The 21,739-nt window shown below is 36.5% G+C and overlaps 1 protein-coding gene across 1 annotated transcript in view; it reads right to left on the bottom strand.

Annotated features, from left to right (window-relative positions):
* The window catches only part of LOC150087477 (ectoderm-neural cortex protein 1-like), a 35,157-nt gene extending 13,899 nt beyond the window's left edge, over window positions 1-21,258 (bottom strand). The window contains exons 1-2 of the mRNA XM_090372502.1: window positions 21,203-21,258; window positions 15,196-16,262 (exon numbers count right to left, since the gene is read on the bottom strand). Coding sequence (XP_090228628.1) covers window positions 15,196-16,210 — 1,015 coding nt within the window. The 5' untranslated portion in view covers window positions 16,211-16,262; window positions 21,203-21,258. The remainder of the gene's footprint in view (window positions 1-15,195; window positions 16,263-21,202) is intronic.
* Window positions 21,259-21,739: the final 481 nt, after the last annotated feature.

Below are 21,739 nucleotides of genomic sequence, written 5' to 3'. Positions count from 1 at the left end.
ACAGATTGTTCATTTACCTACAAGAATACCGGACAATCCTAATCATACAGCCAATACACTTGATCTTTTTCTCACAAACAACCCTTCTAAGTACATGGTCAAAGTGAGAGGTCCTTTAGGCACTTCAGATCACAACTTGGTGATTGTCTCTTCTCCAATGGATCCTTTATCTCTTGGCTATTCCCAACCTCGTGTTGTTTGGCATTACAAGAATGCAAAATGGGATGACCTGCGAGATTTCTTTTCTTCTTTTCCTTGGTCGGATTACTGTTTCAAAACTTCTGATGTCAATGTTTGCTCAGATTGTGTCAGTGAAATTATTCTTGCAGGAATGGAATCCTTTATCCCACACTCCACTTCAAAATCTCGTCCTTTATCTAAACCTTGGTTTCCAATAAATTTGCTAAGGCTGTTCAGGAGAAGAATGTTGCATATCGTAATTGGCTTGTTTCTCTAATTTTTCAGTTTCATTTTCTGCCTACACCAAAGCTAGTAACAATTGTAAAGCCGTTATTAATCAGTCGAAACTAGAGTTTGAACAGGCTAAGAGTAGAAAACTTGCTTCTTGCCCTAATGGTAGCCGAGCATTCTGGTCTCTTGCCAAAGCTATTGGCCGCAACTTTTGCCCATCTCTGCTCCCACCTCTGTCCAAACCAGATGGTTCTGTAGTCACTTCGGCCAAGGATAAAGCTAACCTGCTAGCATCCTATTTTTTTTCAACTCATGTATTAATGATCTTGGTAAAACACCTCCCACCATTCCCAACACGCTACATTCGTTGCCTCCTGTGGTCTTCCGTCAAAAGGATGTCAGAAGGATTTTGACGAATCTTGATGCTAAGAAAGCTCCATGTTCCGATGGTATTTCTCCACTTGTTCTCAAAACCTGTGCTCCTGAACTTCCTCCTATTCTTTGCCGCCTTTTTTCACTTTCTTATTCCAAAGGTGTTTTTCCTTCTGCTTCGAAATTTGCTCATATCCAGCCAGTTCCTAAAAAGGGTGACAAATCCCTCCCATCCAATTATCATCCCATTGCAATTTCTTCTAATCTTTCTAAAGTATTGGAGAAATCATTTAACCACCAACTTTTAAACTACCTAGAAACCTTCCGTCTGATCAACGATCGCCAGTATGGATTCCGTCAGTGTCGATCCACTGGTGATAATCTGGCTTATGTTACCCATTTATGGACTAATTCAATGGAAAGGTTCGGTGAAACACAAGCAGTTGCTCTTGACATCTCAAAGGCCTTCGATCATGTTTGGCATAAAGGTTTTCTAAACAAGCTTCCATCTTATGGTTTGCCAACTGTTTTTTAGTAATTGGTTATCCAGTTTTCTCTCTGATCGCTCACTGAGGGTGATGGTAGATGGCTCTCTGTCTTCTAACTTCTCCACTAATGCCAGTGTCCCTCAAGGTTCAGTTCTTTCCCCCACTCTTTTCCTCTTGTATATTAATGACCTTCTTCCGTTGACTGGAAATCCTATCCATAGTTTTGCCGATGATAGCACATTGCATTCCACTTTCCATTTTGATAAACCTTGTCCTGCTCAATCAGCTTCAACTTCTCGAAAATCTGCTACCAATTCCTTAAATGCCGATCTTCAGGTAATTCTCCAGTAGGGCAAAGACAACTTAGCTGATTTCAACCCTTCTAAAACTCAGTCTAGTCTTATATCTCGCAAAAAGGATTCTTCTGCTCCTATGCTTATCTTTAGTGACACACCGATTTCTACGCAAAATGATATATCTCTTTTGGGGATTACCCTGACTTCTAATCTCTCTTGGGCACCAAGCACATTACTAATATTGCTTCCTCTGCATCTAAAAAACTTGGTTTTCTCTCTCGCTCTCGGCATTACTTTTCTTCCAAACAGCTGCTCACTCTGTAAAAATTGCAAATCTACCCTGCCATGGTTCCCACATCTGGGGTGGTGCCCCCAAAACCTCTCTCAGGCTTCTTGATTCCATTCAGAAGAGGGCAGTTAGGTTAATTAATGATTCATCTCTAACAGAATCTCTCCACTCGCTGTCTCATAGGCATACTGTTTCTGCTGCATGCCTCTTCTACAGATATTTTCATGGGAACCGTTCTTCTGAATTGGCTTCTATAATTCCTGCTCTCTCTTTCAAAACAGTCCGAACACGTGCCACCATCAGCCAACATCCATTTACTGTCCAACTTCAAACTCACAGAACCAACTTTTCATCTTCCTCGTTTATTCATTCAACTGCCGTTTTCTGGAACAACCTTCCTTCATACGTATTTCCTGAAAATTACAGTCTACAGAAGTTCAAGTCCAATGTCAACAAATATCTTCTTTCGTCTTCTCAACCTCCAACCCAAGCACAGTACTAAGTACTATAGGTTCTAATACCTCTCGTGTTTGGGGTTTACATAAAAAAAAAAAAAAAAAAAAAAAATTACAATGAATATGTGGTTTATCGCCCTTGTTAATTTCAGATGGAAGGAAATGGTCACCATCACAAACATCATATCTGAGAGACAATCCTGCCCCATAGAATTTTCTGGGAATTTCAAGTGACGATAAAATGTTCCATAATTATATCAGACCACATTTTTTTTTAAACCAGTTATCGACTTCTCTGAAATTTTGATATTTCTGAACCTTTCCTGGAACTAAATCTGACTTTAAATTCACACTGCATTATAACAAAACTAACAGGCAACTTAACAGTGTCATAAAAGTATTTGTTTGTTACACTTTTCACAAAAAAAAAAAAAAAAAAAAAAAAACATGCTGGTCAGCAGTATACAGGAACCCTAGTATAACACAGTACTTCTACAACATGGTTGCACTCTAATACAGTTTGAGAATTGCAGCAATCTTTGCACAACGCTGTACTTATTTAACACGGTTTGAGAATTACAGAAAATCCCACATAATACAGTATTTTTGAGCTTTTATGCTGGGAAAGCCCTGTTATTATGTTAGATGTAATTTTCAACCTTTCCATTCCTTTTTTGTGAATCCCTGCTGTTGACTTGCTAGTCATTATCACCTTCTTGGTATTTTTATAAAGCACATTTCTGGAGGTCACTACCATAAAACAATAAAAACAATTTGCAGTTTTCAGTTTATTGGTCTTTTCTGTTAGTTTAATCAGTTATAAACGGGTAGTAAACTCGATATTTTTGCATTCATTATAGTATCAGTAGCTGGAATTCTGTGGGTTTTCATGTTATTATTGTGAAATGTGTTTCCCCTTCCATGAAATATTCAATCAAGAAAAACATAAAATAAATTTTCAGAAACTCATTACTTCATATCTCACTTGCGCGTATCGTGTTTGTTGCAACTTGTGCATGCCCTGTTCTTTGTTATTAATTGCTTATCGTTTTTACTGTTTTAAATTTTACAACAAAAAAAGTCTGTGAACAGAAATATCAGTTAGTTAGTATGTATGTATTACGGTATGTATTAATTAAGCTATGTACGTAAGCATAAATTTATTTTTATTTTGCTAACTAGAAAATATTTTTCCAATTTTCATGTATCATTTAACTTTGTTAATTGGTAAGGTAATAAAGTTAAATTTGTGCTTTATATCTTTAAAGTGGGGGGGTTCCACTGTATTTTGTTGGGAGATCCCTGGGTTAGGTTCTGTGCTATTGAACTCGTGATTGTTTGAGACCATAAAAAATTGTGACTTCAAAGCATGCAGATTGTGACAAAGAGCAGAAGGTACACGAAATCTAGATGCTGCAGAAGAGATTGTGCTTAGCAGCAAAAGAGGAAGAAAATTAAATGAATGTACATTATCTAACATATAAGTATTACAGTTTGTAAGGTAAGACGTTCATTTAGTTATTACTATTCAAGTTACTACTATTATAAAAATAAAGTTAAAATATTAAGTTATTACTACTATAAAAATTAAGTTTCCAATAGTTATTAAAAAAAAAAAAGGTGTATTTTTGTTAGCTTTTGGAACATAACCTCCCTTTTTTGTACTGGTTCTTAGTCCTGTATAACACGGTTTCACATTACATGAGATTTTGTAGGAACCAAACTACTGTGTTATACGAGGGTTACCTGTACTTCATCTTGCTTACAGAATTTTTTTACTACAAAGTATCAATAACCAGTAAAAAAAATCCCATATCCTACATGTTTAATCCTTTCATAAGTGTATGTATGTGTGCACATGCTGGGGCTCACATATAGCGAGTATGGGCTTGGCATACCCAAGGTCCTGAGCTGGATATCAACATTCTTCTCTTTCTTGGTGATTCCCTTCTCTCTCTCTCTCTCAGGATAACTCAATGTTTTTTTTTTTTTTTTTTTTTGGTTGGTGCAGCAAAAATCTCAGGCTTCCTTGCACCATATGGCTAATAATAATGTCTGTGGAATTTCCCACATGGGCTCCGTGGATCAAGTACACAATTTTTGAAGGTTATTTCAATGCAGTGTCAACAAATCATGTCTGCATATGTACAAACGTACCAGATTGTTTTGAAACTACAGGATGTGGTACCATCTGTTACCTGTGATTCCTAGTAATAGTAGGCATTTTTATATTTACAATGGTTTCAAAAATCAGCATAGGAAGGTGCAACCTTTTAAACAAACCTGGGACATGGGCTTACACAAGTTAAAATCCCAATTCTCTAGAATTCAGAACCAGCAGTTGATGAAATGGAATCAAGCAATACATATACACTGTCCAGTCAAAACATTATAACCAACCTACCAAATAGTGGGTATGTCCTCTTCTTGTTGCCACATGGTGAGGCATGGATGCTATAAGGCCTCCAATATTGTAGAAGGTATACTGCACCATCATCAGGATTGTGTCCCACAGATCTGCAACAATCCATGGTAGAGTATCCAAACCCTGGATCTGTCATTTCAAGTAATCCCAGAGAGAGGTTATGGGGGATTCGTATCCAGAAAATTCAGTGGCCAAGGTAGCAGCATCTAAAAGTCACTCTATAAGGCCACCGATATTGTAGAAGGTATGTTGTACCACCGTCATGATTATATCCCGCAGATCTGCAATAGTCTGTGGTAGAGCATTGAAACACTGAATTTATCAATTAACATAATCAAAGAGAGGTTATATGGCATTCATATCCAGTGAATTCAGTGGCCAAGGTAGCACCTGGAAGTCACTTGTGTTCAGCAAACCACTCAAACAATACCCAGCAACATGGCAGGGTGCATTATCCTGCTGGAACATGCCTGTGCCTTCAAGACAGTGATGGTGAGCAGCCACCATAGATAGGTAGTTTTTAGCATTCGAAGTGTGATCAAGGGGTACGAGGGCTCCAAGAGATTCGTAGGAAAAAATTCCCCATACCAAAACACTGCCACCGCTACCTGCCTGTTTCTATTGGACCACGGCATCGGAGTGATTTTTCTTTGCCGTTTAATGGTCCAGGGCATTGGAGTGATTTCTCTATGCAGTTTGTTGCTGTCAAATGGTCCTATAGCCGACCGGGCTAGCCGAGTGGGTAAAGTACCTGCCCGGCAACCCAAAGGTCGCGGGTTCGATTCCCGCCTCGGGCTTGGATCAAAGTACTGCAAAAACCTTGGGAGGTGCAATATGGCCACAGAAGCCGATGCGCCAACAACTACCAAATCAAAAAAAAAAAAAAAAAAAAAATGGTCCTATGATGCTGTTCAGATTCTGACAAACTTTAGGCACCTTTGGCAACAGGTGGCCATAAGCATGGGTACTTTGACTTGGTGTCTACTCCAGAAGGCCCACACAGAGGAGAGTTCGCTGGATCGTATTCTTATAAAAACTTCTGGCCATCTCCTGGTTAAAGACCACAGGACCATGGTCAACTGTTCCACTGGTTTTCTGTCTACTGGCTAACATAAGGCAGGACAACCTATATTCACCATGACCATTAATGAGACAGAGTGCCTGCCATTGGTCTGTCCACTCTTGGAACAGCCCGCAAGATTTGCAGTTTCCGCAATACTTTCACCCTTCAACCAATACCCACCAATCATCCCTTTTTCAAAGTTCATCAGATCACATCCCTTGCCCATGTTGGTCAAGTACCTCAATGCCATGAACCTGCAGTATCACATTTACCAGTTCTCACCATGACATGTGTGGTTGGGGGGGGAAGCTAATTGCTAAAACAAGGGGGTCATAAAATTTTGACTAGGCAGTGTATGTGCAGAGCATATTACAACATTAAAAAAAGTAACAAATTTCGTTTTTTACAAATTTTTGACCTTGATTTTATTTTTTGACAATTTCAGTCTAAGATTGAAGGAAAAAAATCAAAGATTGTCAAAAATAACATCCAGCTACAGAGAAAAAACAGAAACATTAATATTATGCACATAGTTTATCAATTGCTATAAAACTTCTAAATTCCTCAAAAAAACTCACTACAGCTGGCATACACTAGATGGAAACTTACCAACAAAAGTATTACACTAACTAAATGCTAGCCTAACAGATCAAAGAATAAAGACATTCAAAACGGCTGCATTTTTTTTTGATGATGGTGTATATTGCAAAAGCACAGTAAACTCCAGTTGTGCTTTTGAGGTGAACTGCACAAAAGAGCATTATAAGCAAGCCCCCCCCCTTTTTGGAAGGCTCTTTTTCATATTTCATCAATAAAAAAATAACATTGATTTTTGCAGTGTTTATAGAGCACTGGTATATATGTAAGTTGATACCCTGCACAATTGCATAATTAATGTACTATGGTCACTTTTTTGCATGCTATTAAAAAGAATGAAAAGTTTTAAAAAGATTGTATCAACTTTATACTACACATATCTATAGTATCATAAACGTGACAAATGTAATATAGTATTAACATAATAATAGTGCAGACATTAATGAAATACAGCAATGGTATTAGTATTAATAATGGCCGCATGGTGCAAGAAAACCTATGGCTTATGCTGCACCAGCCGGAAAAAAAAAAAAAAAAAAAAAACCGAAACCCGAATAAAACAATGATATATATAAAAATAATAATAATAATTAATAAAAGAAAATGAAATTAAACCTATCATCCTATGCGCTTCCCTCACCCGAAGATACTATCCAGATGACCTTTGAATTTCCCCAAACTGTCAGCCTCTACCACCCATGTAGGCAACTCATTCCAGTAATTTATAACTCGCAGGCTAAAATAAAACTTCCTGCAGTCCAATCTAAACATTTCCCCCCCCCGTAACTTGAATTTATGTCCCCTAGTTCTAGCATCATTTATAATCTTGAAAATTTCATCCTCATTCATTTTACTGATGCCTCTCAGAGCCTTAAACACCTCAATCAAATCTCCTCTAAGGTGCCTAGTTTCCAAACTCTGCAACCCACATATTTGAAGTCTTTCTTCATAAGGACGCCCTTTTGCCGATCTCACCAGGCGAGTTATCCATCTTTGCACCCTTTCAAGAAGCTTGATGTCTTTCTTTAGGTGCGGTCTCCATACCTGAACACAGTATTCCAAGTGTGGTCTAACAAAAGCCTTATATAATGGGATTATCACGTCCCTATCTCTACTTGCAAAAGTTCGATAGATCATCGATAGGACACCATGGGCCTTCCTTGCAACCTGTTTACAATGCTCAGAGAATTTCATGTCTGACCGTATCGTAACACCCAAGTCCTTTTCCTCCAGTACTGGGTTTAGTTGAACTCCACCAAGTGAATAAGTTATTTTGGAATTACTGTTTCCCAGGTGTATTACCTTACACTTTGTTGGATTAAAGCATAGCTGCCATTTCGCTGATCATTCCTGAAGTCTATCTAGGTCTCTTTGAAGAAGCTTAGCTTGACAGTGATTATTAACTACTCTACCAATTTTAACATCATTTGCAAATTTAGACATCACGCCCTCTATCCCTTCATTGATGTTGTTTATGAAAATTAAAAACAACAGTGGTCCTAATATTGATCCTTGGGGAACCCCACTTCTTACATCAACCCAATCTGAGGAATAGCCATTTATCACATGGCCCTGAAGCCATCCTGCTATCCATCTAAGGTTCCCAGTGATTCCAACCTGTTCCAGCTTATAAAGCAACTGCTCATGTAGGACTGAGTCAAAAGCTTTGCTGAAATCTAAATAAACAATGTCGAAATTATTCCCTAAATCCAGCTCATGAGTGACCCTTTCAAAATAGTGAACCAGATTTGTAAAACATGATTTTCCCTTTACAAAACCATGCTGAGTATTCTTGAGAATTTCAATTCGATCCAAATGATCCTGAATTCCACCCTTGATCATTGCCTCCATGATTTTCCCTACCACTGAAATCAGACTGATAGGTCGATAATTTCCCACTTCACTCTTAGAGCCACCCTTATGTATGGGAGATACACTGGCACTTTTCCAATCCAAGGGAATCTCCCCAGAGTCTAGTGATGCTCGCATAATTAGCCCCAATAGTTCAATGCACTCACTTGCCACCACTTCTGTTCAAGTAATGTGGCAACTTCACTTTTTCCAACTTGGAACCCTACTCGTGGAGAATTTTTTTAATGGCAAATACGCATTCAAGGCATCTGTGATTAATGTTTTAAAAGCATACCACAGTTCAATTGTATTCGTTCTCTGTGCGATATCTACCCAGTTAATAGAGGCCATGTAGTACCTTAAGGCATCATAATTTCCTTTTCTGAAATTAAAACCCATTCCTTTGCCTTTTACTACTGCTACCTCTCTCATCATCATCATCCATCCTATGTGATCACTTCCTGCTACTGGTTCCTCTACTGTCAGCCCTGTTATGTCATCTGATTCATGGGTGGTGATGAGGTCTACGATATTCTTTTCTCTAGTTACCCCACATAGCACTGATAATTGGTACCGAAACTGTTCCGTGTTATGTGAAACCGTGTTGATTGAGGTATAATTATAATGGGTTTTAATTGAATGCGTACAAGAAAAACAGTCTATAAACAAATTGCACTTGATAGCCAATTAAAAGGATTTAAAATAAAAGAATATTGCAAAAATTTTATTATTGAAAAGGTAAAATCGTGAGAGATGAGAAAAAAAGCTTTGTTTATTTAGGTATTTCAATAATGAAGTCTGGTGAAGTCATCTCTTCTCTTTCTCAGTGTGCAGGGCTTTGTAGCATTGAATCCCATTTTGTAAAATTTGGTGTATCTTGATGCTATGTTCACCATTTGAATCTCCATTCATAATCACCTTGCGGGCCATGTAAACTCCCAGAAAAACTTTCTCCAATTCTTCTGTTGAAAATTCTTTTGATGACACTTCAGTGTTATTGTTTTCAGAATTGTCTTCAGAATTGTTTTCCTCTTCTTCATATGCAGTTTGCACATCAATTTCAATGAGAGTTGCATCATCTAAGTCATCTGCATGTGAGTCAATGAAGTCACAAACATTGGCAGTATCCAAAGTTTCGAAACCCAAGTCTTTTCCGATCTTCACAATGTCTTTGGCAATTGTCTGAACTTGTGATTCAAAATCAGTGAAATTATTTGCCAAATGGGGCAAAACATGCTGCCAAACAGAATGCATGTTGTTGGCAGTGATTTCTAGCCAAGATGCAGATATATTTTCGATCACATTCCTGATGTTATAATTTTTTCAAAATGTTTGTAAAGATGATGATCCCACTCGCGTTTAAGCTTCAATCGCTTGGGAAAAAGTTTGCCACAGATAATACACCTTGCATGTAGCAATTACACCTTGATCCATGAGTTGTAAGAGAGATGTTGTGTTAGGTGGAAGAAGCATATTTTTATATTTTCATTGAGATCAGAAATTTCAGGTGGATAGCCTGGTGCATTGTCTAAAAAATAACAAAATTTTGAACTCCATTCCTTCATCTTTGCAATAACGTTCAACCATCGGACAAAAATTATTTGTGAACCATTTTGTACATGATTCTCTTGTAATCCATGCTTTCTTATTGGATGGGCAAATTATGGGCAATGTGCTTTTTATGCAACCCTTTAGAGCTCTTGGGTTTTCTGCTCTGAACTCGAGTAGTCTCTTCAATTTAAAATCCCCAGATGAGTTTCCACCCAACAAAAGTGTTAAACGATCTTTTGATGCTTTAAATCCAGGTTGGGCCTCTTCATTTTCAGCTAAAAAAGTTTGTGAGGGCATTTTTTCCCAGAACAGTCCAGTTTCATCAACGTTGAAAATTTGTTCATCCTTGTAGCAACATTCCTCAATGATGTCTTTCAATTCAATGGGAAATTTTGCAGCAGCATCTTTGTTTACACTTGCACTTTCACCTGAGATACGAACATTGTGAAGCAAAATACGGTTTTTAAATTGGAAAAACCAACCATGACTGGCTGTAAATATTTGTTTAGTCTCCTCCTCTTTATTTTCTTCTTTTTCCTTCAGCGTGTTATAAAGCTCGTGGCTTTCGCTTGAATGATGTTTTGACTCAAAGGAATTCTCTTTTGATTACAATCTTCTATCCATATTAATAAAGATACAAAAAATTTTGTATAAAGTTAAGATACAAAAATATAAACAAACAGGAGCTTTCAGGGCAATGGAACATTATAGTCATAAAACAATAAACTTTATGACTATTATGGAACCCAATACCAAAGGCCTTGTGGCAGACTTAAACTTAATTGAAAACCGTGTTATAGTGAAACCCGTGCTGTTTGAAGCCATGATAAGTGAGGTATTGCTATATACTGATGACACATTGAATGGATCCCCCCCCACACACACAAAAAGATGCTGATTACTGTACAGTTAGGAAAGCAGATGAGCAATATTGAATTAAAAAACCAAAAAGCTGAGCAAAATGTGTAAATGAAACAATAAATGGCTAGACATAGAGATATAAAGAAAGGCAATGTTGAAAAGAAGTGGCGAGTTACGGTTAAATTTGAAAATATCTGGAATTCTGCCAAGGCACGACAGAAGGGAGTACAGGATGGGGAGTATGCTCTTAGTTAAGAAGCACGAAATCTAAGGCAGTGCATCCAGTTGACATGGGCGGCCAATACAATATTTAGTCAGTCTGGTGTAACATAAGCACTGGGAAAGCAAAAATGAAAGTAGGAGTGTGTTATAGATCTAATGACTCTGATGAGTGCAATGAATAGCTGTACATGAAATAGACAGCCAGTAAATCAGAATGTCTCATAATGGAGGATTTTAAATTTCCAGATATAGACTGGAACTTGTGGATTGGTCACTCGCACCTAGCAAAACTTTTGTGGATTTATTGGATGACTGTTTTCTACAGCAGCATGTTAGACAGGCAACAAGGAGTAATACTCTTGATCTGATTATCAGCAGTGATTATATTCATGCATTAAGAATCTGGTAGGTAGCAGTGATCACAGTGTATTGATTTGGGATTTACTTAAAGATGTAACTACCATAAAGAGTGAAGGGAGAGGTTTTTGATTTCATAAAGGTTAATTCTAGTGGTCTCACACAGCTTTAAATTCTATACAGTAAAAGCAACTGATGATGTTACCAAGAGTAAATTCTAAATGGGAAGCGTTCAGGGAATTAATCATAGAAGTAACTACGCTTTTCACACCAACTAAGAAATACTCTTCAAAGTATAGGCCAAAATGGATGTGAGATGAACTAATGAAACTTGTGGAAGAGAAGAAAAATGCATGGGATGCATATAAATTATTCGGCGACATAGAGGCCTATGGTAGATATAATCTGTAATCAAGCCACAAAGGAGGTCAGGTAAGCAAAGGCAGATGAGAAACCTTTGGCAAAGGATGTAAAGAAAAACAGCAAAGAATTGTTTACTTATGTAAACTCCAGAATGAAGGGGAATAATCATATTGGTCCACTCAACATCGATGGTCTGACTGTTGACGATCCTGCTCGGGTTGCTGACAAACTGAATGAGTATTCCGCATCTACATTCACACATGAGGAATTCTTTAGGAAAAGGAATGCCAGATGTTTATCAAACTCTAACAGGAAGCTAAATGATTTTGTAATGACTGAGATAAAAGCAGAAGAGAAATTGTTGAAGATAAACATAAGAAAGGCACCTGGGGTGTATGAGATCTATCCAATTATATTGAAGGAGGCAGTGAAGGAAATAACCAAACTCAGCCATAACTATAAGAGAACATCCTTGGATTCAGGGGTGGTCCCTGCAGACTGGACTTGTGAAAATATATCCCCAGTAAAAACAAAAGGGGATCAAAGGGTGACACGACTACTTACAGTTTGTTATGTTTATTTGTTATTTGGTTTTTAGGAGCATTAGCAACTAAGGCCATACTGCTCCGGGAATATACGGTGGTCATTCCCTGACCTTTCCGCATCCTCCGTATTTGGTGGTGACAGGCTCGAACCCTGGTCTAATCAAGAAGCATGTGCTACGCACTGTTGCTCCTTCCCACCTGGCTACGAGGCGCCGAATAATTACAGATCTGTTAGTTTAACTTCAGTTCCAGGGTAAATAATGGAGTGTACTAGTAAAAGAAATAATACAGGATCAACTAGAAATTGCAGCAAATTATATTTCAGACACAGCATGGGTTTGTTAATGGGAAAACTTGTTTGATAAATTTGACTGGATAATTAAATTTAACATGGAAGACTTTGAACAAATTGGAGCTTGTTTGTTTGTTTGTTTATTTTAGAGTTTTATGGCGCATTACACAAACTGGAGTAGTATGGCATTAAGGGCAAGTTGCTACATTGGATAAGGAGATGTTTGTTTGTTGTTTGGTTTTTAGGAGCATTAGCAACTAAGGCCATATTGCTCCAGAATATGCGATGTTCATTCCCTGACCTTTCCGCATCCTCCGTATTTGGTGGTGACGGGCTCGAACCCCGGTCTAATCAAGAAGCATGTGCTACGCACTGCTGCTCCTTCCCACCTGGCTACGGAGGCGCCAACTAATTACTGATCTGTTAGTTTAACTTCTGTTTCAAGGTAAATAATGGAGTGTACTAGTAAAAGAAATAATACAGGATCAACTAGAAATTTCAGCAAATTATATTTCAGACACAGCATGGGTTTGTTAATGGGAAATGATGATACAAAGACGATGTTTGCAGATGATGATATAAAGGTTGGCAGGATAACAGTAAAGACAGTATGCTACTGCAACAGGATCTAGAAAGGTTGGGCAGATGGGCTGAGAAATGGCAATTGGAGTTTAACATTGACAAGCAAAGTGCTGCATATGGGTAGCAGTAACCCCAGAGTAACATGTTAACTGTGTAGTACTACACTCAGAGTAGTGGATAATGGAAAAGACCTGGGAGTTGTGCAGTCAGATATGAAGTTTTCTGAGCAGTGCAGACAGGCTGCCAGAGAAGCACATTGGGTCTTGTCAAATGTTAAGGCCGCCGTAGCCTAGTGGTCAGGCGCACGGATGCATAAGTACACATGCCTTGAGTGACCGGGGTTCAAGCCCGTGACTGCTGAATACGGTAGGTGCTCTTTCTTGTATTCTGTGTATCTTGTAAACTCCTCTGACTGTTTGGTCGTCCTGGAGTATAAACAGAAAATTTATTATTTATTTATTATACAGGAATTTTGCCCTTTGCTTGAACTAGTACAGAAAAGGGCAACCAGATTAGTGAGGGGAACAAAGGGGTGCTCTTACATTTGTGAGGAACTTTACAGTTGATGTTATGCAGTCAGGATGGTATGCCTCTGATTTTCATCTTCTGACATATTGCTTCCCATCCGATCCATGCAAGTTGAATTTCGATTCATCAGAAAAGATGACGGTGTCCCATTGCTCTTTTGTCCGTGAAACATGCATTTTAGCCCAAGCAAGTTGCTCCTTCCTCATTTGTTGGGTTAACAAAGGCTTCTTCTTGGGCCAATAGGCATGCAGACCACATTCTGAAAGCTGTCTTTGGATAGTTCTTGTGCTTGTTTTAACACCAGAAGCCATCTCAAAGTCCAGTTTTAGATCATGAGCGATTACGAAGGCATAGCCATTTCAAATATTGATCTTGGGAAGGCGAGTCACTCTCTTACGGCCTGATCCAGGTCTTCTCTTCACATCACTGATTTCACGCCTTAATTTCAGCACCTGTGATACTGTTGACTGGTGGCAGCCTATTTTATCAGCAATAGCCCACATAGAAAGTCCTTCCTGGGACAGAGCAACAGCCAAACTTTTTTTGCTTGGTGTCAACTGAACATATGGAGCCATGCTTACACCTCCACAAAACAAGATACTAATGAATGTGTATACCCTTCTAATGCTGTATTTATAGAAACAGCTGATGACAATACCTTGCAATTACTGTCTGATGCAAAAGAAGCATTATCTGATGCAATACCTTTGCTTTGCGACAAATAAAATGACTGTAATCAAATAATATCTTATACATTTAACTACAAATGTTACTTTTTTTAAGGTGATGCAGTTTTTTTTTGTCTGCCACTGTATTACATTGAGTTTATTCTATACGGCAGCATTTCCCAAAATGGGGTCCACAGACCAGTTCCAGGGGTCTGCGAAACAGACACTCTGGAACTGTTCATCATACAACACACACAAAGAAACATATGCATATATATATATATAGGGTCCGTAAACCTTTTTCGATTTTTGAAAGGGTCTGTATATCTCAGTAGTTTGGGAACCATTGCTATACACCATTACACTTGTAAAGTTATAAGTTAATTATAATAGCCAATAAAATTATGTATTAATGCCAACCTATGTGATTCAAACTTTCAAGATACCTATTTACCACAATTAAGTCTATATTTAAGTATTAAATAAAATTTTTGAAAATTTGTGAACCAAATGTAGAAAAAATTAAGTTCATAGGGAGCCGGTAGTTTTCTTTAAATTTTATTCTTGGCTTATTTGACTCATCTTCATCACAATGGCCATCATCATCATAATCCCTTTATAACGAGACATCTGTTTTGACCTCCAGAAGACATAGCCAATTTGCCAATGATACTAATGTATGAATGCATTCTTTTTCTACTTAGATTAAATAGGACAGCGTTGGATATTAGGAATCCTTTTATAACAAGACATCTGTTTTGAACTCCAGAAGACGCAGCCAACCAATGACACTAATGTACATGTACAGCATTCTACTACTTGGATTAAATATGACAACCTTGGTAATGACGAATTCCACACTTGTACATACAGCCAGCTTTGGAGGGAAAAAAAAATAAAAAAACAGAACTTCACATAAGTTTGAAATCCAACCAAAAAGTATTAATTAAAAAGATGAAAAATTAAAACCACCACCTACCTATAGAACACAGTGCATATCCAACAAGAGCAGCAGAATGTTGACTACTAACTTGGAGGGAGGATGCTTTCCTAAACGTTCCACATTCTTCATACTGAAAAAACTGTAAGTCGGTACACTGAAGTTTCTTCGTTTGACTTCCATACTCTTCACTGGTTGGACTATCTAATTCTTTATTCTCATTACCAATTAGCAATGCCACATAGGGAGTAAATCTTGGACTCGACATCAAACGTTCATTTTGTAAACATGCTTTGAAATATGCAGAATTAGTTCTTGAAATGTTTTGTGTCATTTTGTCGCTTTCACGATCTATATTACATTGAGCAAAACCTAAAATAAATTCTTTTATTTTGTAATTGTCACTTGCTGTTAACTGCTCATGTATGATGAAACTCCAGTCTTCACTTTGCAGCAAGGAATACCTAATGCATGACAATACGCTAACAATGTCCTCTTCATTACTTTTATTGTATTCAATCCATTGCAAAGCAGCTTTAACAACACACAGTTCATTAACACAGTTTAAATTGGTACTGGACAAGAGTTCTATTATCAGGTTTTTCGGAACTTCGCCTACATTTTGCTCTTTAGCTGTTTCTGAAAAGTTCCACAATATAAATCTCTTGCAGTGCTGTCTAAGATAATCAACCTGTAACATGTCACATAACACCCACAAAGAAAGACAATTTTCAATATTAAGGCTCTCCAATAAAACTTTACAACATATATCAAAAATATAATCAAACTGATAAACCATGGATGCCTGCATGAGGGCAGGTGCATTATCAGGAGTGATGAATGCATCTCCACTATAAGCATAATTAATAAGAATTTTCAATATATTTGGCTCCACATCATGCAAACGGACTTCCTCAGATTTACTTTCTATCATATTTGAATTGAACATGGCTTTAAAATACGGTGAGGCCAACTGTAACATTTTTTTATTACATGGAAACTTTTCCTCTCCTGCTATCAACACCACATCTATTGCTTTAAGCTCATCATCCATATCTAGTGTATTACTGTATTATCTAATATGATGCCAACTACATAGTGATTACCTAAAAAGAGAAAACTCTATATAGATTCAGAACTAATACACTTCAAACTGCAGATATATAGCATTTGTGTACAGTAATTCATATACATACCATTCCTGTACATAACTAAAAGTTTTAGCTGTGTACAGATATGGTGCTTTAGAACTATTTGTAAATAAATGCTTAAAAAATATATGAATATGGAAACTGTAAAATTTTTTTCAGGAATACTGCTTCATAAAGGGAGCCCTACATTAAAAATGATAATTACTCATAGATACAATTCTCTTTTATAATATAATGTGAAATTAAGTTTGCTTATTCTTTATTCAAATTAAAATATGAGGATAAATGGGCCTGCTGTACTGGAATCCATAGTGATATGAAATAATGATAACGTATATATCCAGTAAAAATATCTTTAATTATAAATAAATACTTTGGAGCTTTCAAGGCTGAATGTGTCTCTTTATCAACAAATAGAATGGAAACTGTAAAACTGGTGTTCATTGTTGCTGCATGGACGTGCGTAGTTTTCCCTACAGTGCTTATCCAGACTTAAAACAGTTGCAGCAATTCATGGCTCTCGAATTACACAATATATTAAGTGATTCTAAACAGAGTATTTATTTATAATTAAAGATATTTTTACTGGATATATACGTTATCATTATTTCAAATTAAAATAATTAGTTAAGGTAAGCATCTAAATTGGTGCCCAACAATTTGGGAAGCCCAGGCAAGGTTCATACATATATATATATATATATATATATGTGTGTGTGTGTGTGTGGACCCTGAGTTATCCCAGTGCCCATGACCGGCCCATGCCTGTATAGAACTTTTCAAAATCTCATACTAAAACCAGGGCAGCTGGTCACAAGCATGTGCAACCAGTTCTGTCGAACAGGGCCCTGCACTCAAATGGTCTAAATCACTGCTACTCAAAATATGATCTGCGGACCGGTGCCATTCTGCGAACTGTTTGTTGCTAGTCCATGACGAACAATTTTTAAGTTTTCTAGTAACTCATATTTATTGTATTTTACAAAAATAGCGGTCTGCAGCGGATTATAAATAAAATGGTTCTTCACCACAGATAGTTTGAGAAACACTGGTCTAAATAATAATATCATCCACTTCTTTTCCATATTTCTATCAACAAGCATACCACTGTCTTAATGTCTAGTTACCCACATTATCGTCACTCCAAAAGCGCTTGTGCGAGTCGACTTGAAAACTTCTGGACAAACAGGGTCCCACAAATTTTGGGGCCGACTTCAATTAAAATTATAACAAAGTAAAACATTCAATATAATTAATAAAATAAATCAACAACCAGTGAATAAAAACTGTATTAATGAAGCATACATATTTAGTATATTCAAAAAGTTATATGAATGTCACCTCCCCAAAAAAAAAAAATTGTAGGGACAGCCTCAGAACTTGAGATAAAGGCTTTAGAAAAACCTTTTTCTTTTCTTTTTCCAAATGCCTACTCTATCAAAAAATGGACTAAAAAAATGCATGACCCATTGTGACTGTGGCACTGAAAATCTGGCTGCATTAATAATTCAATATGTATGTAAGCAGTCATAATGAATTTGTACTCTTCTGGGCTCAGCCAGCTAGAGAATAAATGGAAATTTATTTGCACTTTTTTTATATAAGTTCTCAGAGTAGTGTAAGTGGCCAGGAAAGCTACTGGTCTCCTATCAATGATTTATTGAACAGTAGTCTGCAAAAATATAAGCCATAATCCCGCTGTATAAGGCAATTGTAAAACTGCACTTGGAATACAGTATCCAAGAATGGAGACCTCAGCTAAAAAAAAGACATTAAACTTCTTGAAAGGCTCCAAAGAAGGCAAAATTTTCACTATTCTAAAGGATTCCAGAACTAGCGACCATAAATTCAAATTACAGGAGAAGAAATTTAGACTGGATTGTAGGAAGTTTTCTTTTAGCCAGTAAGTTGTTGATTACTGAAACAAGTTACCTCCACAGGGAGTTGAGGCTGATGGTTTGAAGCAATTCAAATGTCAACTGGATAGTTACCTCTATGGGAGGGAAGCATAAATAATTAGTCTATTTTCTTATCAACTTTTTATGTATCTTCTTTTATATTTTTAAATCTTCCTTTATATTTTCATTTTTTTTTGTTTTATTTATTATTATTTTATTCTTTTAACATTGTTATTTTTTATTTAATTTTTTTTATTTTATTATTTTTTTTTTCTAGCAAAAGCCTGTGGCTTCCTTGCACTATTATGGTTAATATTAGTATTAGTCATATAATGCAAGTGTTCTGATTAGCCTGATCTCCATCAATCACTAGTGGATTTCTGGAGACTAAGTCTCCAGCAATCTGCTATGGAATTGGTGTTGGAACTAGCTGTTCTTAAAAGAAAAAAATAAATGTTTGACTACCAAGGCTGAAGGCACAAAAGAAGGTATGAGAAAATTCCATGTTATTGTATTTTTTAACCCTCTATTATTCCCCCCACCTCCCAAGTGGAACAAATTTGTTCTTGTAGTATCTATAACACACTACGCTTTGTTTTAATTATATATATATAAAAAATAGAACTTTAGCACTTGAAAATGGGCTTCTATTAATTATGATTTGCTATATTCTACCTTGGGACACACAGATAAGCTGCATGATAAATAGTAAACATGCCATACACACCAGTATTTTTATTAGCAAAAAAATATAAATAATAAATACAAACTATTTCCATAAACTGCACAGTGGAACATGCTCTACCCACAAGTTTATTTTAACATTCGGCTACTCGCATCCCCCTGAATGTAACAAATTTGCTCACAGCAAACTATGAGACACCGTGTTTTGTTTTTTTATTGTATCACTTTTTTACTGAATTTTAGAGAGTTCTATTAATTATGATTTGCAAAACTCAATTACAAAATATTGAACAAAAATAAATGACAGAAACCAATAATAATAATAATATTAATCATGTTTTTACTGTACTTTTTTAGAATTTGAAGTCACACATCCTCTAAATTCAAGGGTTTAGTGTCAAACGTTAACTACAAAATCATTTTGTAGTAAACATTTCTGTAATTAACCAAGAAAAAGTCATTTGACATATTCTTGGTTTACTGGAAATGTGCTTATAGCTCGAGCTAACTTGTTGTTGTTGTTTGGTTTTTTTTAGGAGCATTAGCAACTAAGGCCATATCGCTGCGGGGATATGCGGTGGTCATTTCCTGACCTTTCTGCATCCTCCATATTTCCATGTTATTGTATTTTTTTAACCCTCTATTATTCCCCCCACCTCCCAAGTGGAACAAATTTGTTCTTGTAGTATCTATAACACACCACGCTTTGTTTTAATTATAATTTGGTAGTCACGGGCTCGAACCCCGGTCTAATCAAGAAGCGTGTGCTATGCACTGTTGCTCCTGCCCGCCTGGCTACGGAGGCACCTCGAGCTAACTTGTCAAGTATTAGAGAGATACAGCTGTATGACATGATAAGCATTGTTATTTGTATAAAGTAAAACTAAAGTTGTCTCAAAACAAAAATGCAATTTTATTAACGCTGACACTAAACCCTCAAATTGATACTTTGATGCTCGCATAGCATTTGGCAGATGCCACATGAATGAATGTGTTTTTGTCAGCTGTTCACATTTAACAGTGAAACCAAAAACTGTTGCTGGCATTTCAGATGGCACATGGGAATTGAGTTGCATATAAAAAAAAAGATAACATGCTTTTTCCCACTTGATAGCTGTTAAATGCTAAACAAAAAATTAATTTCTCATAATTTCTAACCCAAAATGAAAACAGAAAATACTGCATAACTCACGTACACAGGGGGATTTGATTTTATTTCAAATAAAAAAAAAAAAAAAAAAAACCAGAAAATTTTTAAAACAAAACTTTTGTTACAAAACTTGCTATTTTTTAAATATGAAATTGCATTAAAACTTTTTTTTTTCTTTTTTAAATAGCTTCAGTTGTTTTCTTCTTTATTCTTCAATGGCACTTCCATATCTAAGTTCTGTTTGAAACAGTGCAATACTGGTAACTTGCTGAGACTACACACATGAGGGGGCATAAATTTAAGTTGAGGATGGATGGTTGCAGGATAGATGTGTGGAAGTTTGACTTCAACCTGTGGATGGTTAGAACACACTTCCATCTGTTGAAGTGGATGGTTTGAATAAATTCAAGGAAGTAGACAAATTCTTGGAAGGTACAGATGGGAGAAGCATGCAGGGCTTTTTCTGGCTGATGCTATATAAGCTTACTTTCTTGCATCATTTTCCACTACTGTCTCAACTTGGAAGAGAGTGCCCCCATGTGAGACTATGCCATTAAGTTAGAGGACTTTCTTTTCTTGAATATAGCACTATGGCTGTAAACTTGGAACACGAAATAGGAGCATCAACAGGAAGGTATGGCATACCTCGATCATATGAATCGACATGCATGACAGAAAAACTAACCTTGCGAGAGTAAAATGTCAGTTTACGAAACATGCCAAAATGAACTTATTGGAATCGTTCTTTTAAATCAGATGCTTCAATAGGTAAAAGCAGATTAAATTTACGGGACCACAAAACTGAACTACTTTGGCGGGAAAACACCCTTCAGTGGCACCTTACCAGGTTAATGTAATATATATGAAAATATCCTGAAAATGATATTCTCAGTAGTGTTTTATTTCCATACAGTAATTAACTATAGCTAAGGGAATACTTTTTTCGAGTCTGAATTATTAATCTAAACCATGGACGGTATTGTTATATTTATATGCACTTACTACAGAAGAGTGAAGAAACAGAGAAATAAGGATATAATATGTTTAGAGCAATTACACAGCTTGAAAGAGAAACATTAAGTCTGAATATTACGTAATAACCGGAAAAATAAAATAATGATATGAAATTATCATTTAAGATAGAAAAAAAAACCATGCCTTACAAATCAGACGACGAAAACATATGTTCAAAAATCTGTCACCTAATGTAGCGCTGATGTAAACCTTAGAAAAAAAAAATAATAATAAATACAATAAAAAATATATATTTATTATTATTATTTATTTATTTATTTATGTGGGAAATGCCCAACAAAGAAAACAAAATATCCAAACTCCTCCCCAATTTTAATGATATTCCAGTCAGTTTTTGAAGTTTATTTTTTCTTTTCAAGTATGTGTTCACCACCTGGCTCAGATGTCGGAACGCAGTTCCAGTTCATTATACTCATCGGTTATATCACATAAGCGTTAAATGCCTTCTTGTCCTGACCAGAGTTCCGTATCCCAGAATTTCGAGTCCTTGTTCACGATCAATTTTCATATTGTGCGGGCTGAGAAAAATCGAAATAACTCAAATCCCTAAAATCGATCAAAGCCCTGCTCCACAGAAACAGAGCTAGGGTTACGGGGCCGAGTGCAGAACTAATGTGTGGGCTGAAATCCTGGTTTTTATAATGCAGATTTATTGTACGTTTTGT

Source organism: Mastigoproctus giganteus, chromosome 4, assembly GCF_048544385.1.
Source record: "Mastigoproctus giganteus isolate SK-2022 chromosome 4, ASM4854438v1, whole genome shotgun sequence".
NCBI lineage: Eukaryota > Metazoa > Arthropoda > Arachnida > Uropygi > Thelyphonidae > Mastigoproctus > Mastigoproctus giganteus.
Note: the sequence above shows the minus strand (reverse complement) of the source record. Positions and strands in the feature narration are given on the sequence as shown.